General features: G+C 27.9%; 1 protein-coding gene across 3 annotated transcripts in view; it reads left to right on the top strand.

The window, feature by feature from the left end:
* LOC108756338 (toll-like receptor 3) overlaps positions 1–4,779 on the top strand; it is a 16,309-nt gene continuing 11,530 nt past the window's right edge. For 2 of the 3 annotated variants that reach the window (XM_018500080.1, XM_018500081.1), the window contains exons 1-2: positions 1–21; positions 3,227–3,984. In XM_018500080.1, the coding sequence (XP_018355582.1) occupies positions 19–21; positions 3,227–3,984 (761 nt within the window). In that variant the 5' untranslated portion in view covers positions 1–18. Of the gene's footprint in view, positions 22–3,226; positions 4,705–4,779 lie in introns of those variants that run through there. The other variant, XM_018500079.1, reaches the window with a different exon arrangement.

The following is a 4,779-nucleotide window of genomic DNA, read 5'->3' as shown; positions in this document are numbered from 1 at the left end:
CGCAGAGAACTATAAAAAATGGTAAGCTACATTTTTATTAGAACCGTATAATTTAATGTGAATACACAGTAATAGCAATGCCTATACCAATCGAAGCTGAATTTTGATTGCTTTAAATAATTTCATGTGAATTTATATATCACATTTGTAATCTATTGAATTGCTTGATAAATTCGTTTTCCAGACTTAGAAATGCAACTGAAACAGTAATATTACACAAACCAAATTGATTAATAATAACAATTTAATAATCTGATGCTCAATTGGCATCATTTTAAGATCCTCTCTAATGTATTGAAAATCTGTAAATAAATTTATTACAAACATATTACTTCGGCCGGGAGTCAAACCTGGAGCTCTAATATTCCATGCAAGTGTCCTAAACCTTTAGACTCAATTAACTGTCTAAAGACTAGTATAGGCATTGTTTATTATGTATTTATATTTTTATATAATTTTAGGAGAAATTACAATAACTAATAAATTTTATATATTTCATACAAAAAAATCTACAACTATATGGAATAATTATGAGACTATGTTTTCCATTATTATAATTATACTGTTCAAAATTTAAACTGTTTTTCCAGACCATGAACAGGACTAAGTAATTTTTATAGATTTTTGATCGCTAAAAATGAATCCATAAATAAAATTGCTCTATTACGTCAGATTTTTGAGAAAATTAATTCTATGGCCCACAGAAGTTTCGCAATTCATAATTAACTCTTAATCGAGAATCAATTTTTATTCATTATCTCTTTCCAATTCTAGCATTAGAAAGAGATGAAGAATAATTAAACGTCGGTTAAGAATTAACTCATTTAAGCCCAACTGGGCTTAAATGAGTCAAAAATGGTATTCTGCGTTCTTTTGAGCAAACGACATAATGGAGCAATTTCATTTAGGGACTCATTTTTTCTATAAAAAATCTATGAGTTTTTATTGACAGCTTTATGCAAGAAACAATAGTTACACTGAAAAGTTAAGGGAATCCATAGATATATACCCAGACAGTACATAATATTTATAAAATCTTTACGAAATATTTATAAATATTATATTTATAAGGCTTATTGTAAATATTTTTGTGGTCTTAGATTGCATAGATCATTATAAACGTTTATTATAAATATTATGAACCAGTTATTATAAATTTTGTAGTAAATGATATAGAAATACTTAATAAGACAATATAATTCGAGTAAAAAATACTTAACAAGAATATTTATTTGTACTTATCATAAATACTACATTAAATATTTTGTTTGTATATCGGCACAACTAATTTTCGTATTTACACCGTATTTTTGCGTGAGCGTTTAATAATTATTTCCATAATACAGCCACGAGGATCACAAATTGTTTATTAAGCGTTTATTAGTTTTGCATATAATAGTATATTATATAGATGTATGTCATAACAGAAATAATACGTCTAAAGTACAGTACGCATCTCATTCATGTCGTGCTGATTTTGATATCAGGGTCACGTATCCCGACCAGCGATAACCGCTTAAGGCAGTTTATTTATTTATCATAAATATTCTATGCTGTCAGGGTCCTTTAAGAACTGCTTATGCAATTTGAATCACCTGCATGTAATGATTTGTGAGATCGCTCATTATGAATCTAAAATCAAAATTATCAAATACAATTTATTTAAACAATTAACAAAAGTTTGATTTGAATGAAAATGATAGTACTATTGGATTCTATGGAAGAAAATGCATAAAATCATTATAGTGCATTACAATATTTTTCTGCCTCCCATTTGTTATAAACAAAAAAATACAAATCAACAGGTGATTATTTAAATTGCATAGGCAAAGTGTTACATTTCTATCTACAGATTTAAGTTTTCTCCTTTTTATGTAATTATAGCTTCTTGAATAAAGCAGTCAGTAAAATAAGTGACTATTATAGATTTTTTTGTTAAAAACGAATTTATAAATGAAATTACTCTATCACAGTTACATTTTTTAGATATTTTAATTCAAATATGCCATTTTTGATATTTTTAGGTTCCATTTTCTCGAAAATCTGACATGATAGAATAATTTTTAGAGTTTTAGAATTTGTGTTCTGCAATAAAAAAAATTGTAAGAATAACTTAGTTCCATTCGTGGTTTAAAATCCGTGTCGGACAGTGTTATTTTTATTAATACAGTTATAATTTTGTTTTATATTTTATTGATAATATATAAAGGCCTTAAATGGTCAAGTTGAAACTTGAGTGTTGAAATAATTCTGTGTAAATTTATATATAGAGGAAAGCCCTCTATGAGATAAGCGCCTAATATGAGATAATAGCGTTTTTGCTAAACTAGTAAACACTATCTATTGGTTCCATCATGAATTTATTGCTCTTGGATTGAAAATTATTTAGTGAGAAATTCATTATTAGATCATGCCCGTAGCCATTGTAAAAAAGATTTTAGAATTTGGGTATTTTCAAATTTCATCAAGATGAGCCTTTAAACCTTGATTATTATTTAATAAGTAAATATGTGATTGTATATGTTGTGATCGATATGTTGATTTTTCAAGGCATCTCACATTAGGAGCACAATTTTTTGACTTTGCGATTTGCTCACTTTTTACATTTCTTTAATTTAAAAAAAAAGAATTTTAATTAAATTTTACATTTAAATAACATTATCTTATATATAATATAAAGCTTATAAAATTCCTTGCAAAATGACCTATTATTCTTTCAAATTCTGCCCATAAATTTCTAGCATCTATTCAAAATAAACTCGCGGTATCTCATAATAATCCTTTCCTTACAATTCCACAAACCGGGCAACAAATTTATTTTTAGTCTTGAAACGCAACTTTTACTCAGAACTAAAGTAGTAATATCACCAATTAAATTAACAACAATTTAATTATATTAATGCTCATAAAATATCTTAGACTTAATGTTCTGATACTGATAAGCATCCTAAAATAAACTGTAAATAACTCTATATATTTGAAAAACATCCTTGGACGGGGATTAAATCCGAATCTCTTGCATTCTGTGAGAGCATCTTAAACCTTTAGACACAGAATTGTTTCAACACTAAAGACCAGCTTGATTGTGTAGGGCTTTATTTACAATTTGTTGCGTAGTCACATTATAGTCTTATAAGATACTCTGTATTGTTTAATTTATTATGTTATATTTAAATCACAAGCTATTTTTTTACAATTTTAAACAAAATGTGTTCTATATTTACAGAAATTAACCACCGCAAAGATTGCCTTTATAATCATCACTTTCTCTTATTGGTCTACTAGTACATTATCAACAGCGAATGATGATTATTTTGCTATAGAAAACTATATGTACGAGTCGCTTCAATCTCTATGTAATGATGAGATTTCTTTAAACTTCTCAAACGCTGTGATCTCTGAAATTAAGCGGGATTTTATCAGCAGCCCTGTGATTACCTGCCTCAATCTTATGAATAATAATATTGAGAAAATTGGGAGAGGTGCCTTCGAAAAATTATCAAATTTAACTCAATTATTTCTTTCAAACAATAGATTGCACAATAATGAACTTTTTAACTTTGGAGGTCATGATAAGTTACAAGTACTTATAATGAATTATGCAACAAGATGTGACTTCCATTCTACATGTTTTGATAAAAATAAAATACAGATTTTCGGCAAATATCCTAACTTAGAAATTTTATCTCTAAGTCAAAATTATTTCGACGATTTAACGTTTGACCAAAAAAGTCCATTTATGGAATTCCATTTGACGACGCTGACGACTTCGCAAAACTGGATACCATTCCCCAAGTTAAAAATCCTGGATCTTTCAGAAAATGACATATTAGGAACCAATTTTGTACAGCTGCTATCAAACAACTTATACTTTCTTGATCTTCATGGCAATTCGCTTAGAAAATTGAACTTAAACCAAAAAGGAAACAAATTGTTCGCACTGAATTTGGATAAAAATAAGTTTGACAATATTCGACACTACGGGTACAGTAAGACTTTATCGATGATTGGTCTGAAGAATCTACACTATCTTTCTGTTTCTGGAAACAACATTCAAATTATCGAATCAGATGCTTTTCAAGGCAATAACGAATTGCTTTTTTTGAATTTATCCTCAAATCACATACATTATCTACATTCAACAACATTTGCAAATTTGCAATATTTAGAAACACTAGATCTAAGTATCAATCAACTCGAAGATGTTCCGGAAATCTCAGATAAAACAGAAATTAGCACTTTATACGTTAATAACAACAACATAAAGAAAATAACATCGCATACTTTCGTGCATATGCCAAAATTGATGAAATTGTTAATGAGAGAAAATCAGATTGACGAAGTTGATGTTAATGCGTTCGCTCATCTTACTCTTCTAGAAGAATTAGATTTGTCGAGGAATATGTTAAGTTCTTTGTCAGAAGGGTGGACAGAATCCCTTGTATCTTTGAAATATTTGGATTTAAGCTATAATAAATTCACTTCGCTGGAGTCTTTGTCACTGACAAATACGTTGCCATTGATAACAGTATATTTAGTGAACAATTCATTAGAATATCTTAATGTTAAATATTTTGAGAATTTACCACAAAATCTTACTATTGACTTGATACATTAATTTAAATTTTACAAAATATTTGAGATACGAGTATCCCGAGTACCCCGATAGAAGATAACTGATTTTGAAATTTAACACATTTCACATGTCCCAAATGTCAACTCAAATTTATATGTTAATTTAACTTAAGATAAATATGTTAGAAGGTATATATATATATA

Source organism: Trachymyrmex septentrionalis, unplaced genomic scaffold (genome assembly GCF_001594115.1).
Source record: "Trachymyrmex septentrionalis isolate Tsep2-gDNA-1 unplaced genomic scaffold, Tsep1.0 scaffold970, whole genome shotgun sequence".
NCBI lineage: Eukaryota > Metazoa > Arthropoda > Insecta > Hymenoptera > Formicidae > Trachymyrmex > Trachymyrmex septentrionalis.
The sequence above is the reverse complement of the archived record's forward strand: the minus strand, read 5'-3'. Positions and strand labels throughout refer to the sequence as shown.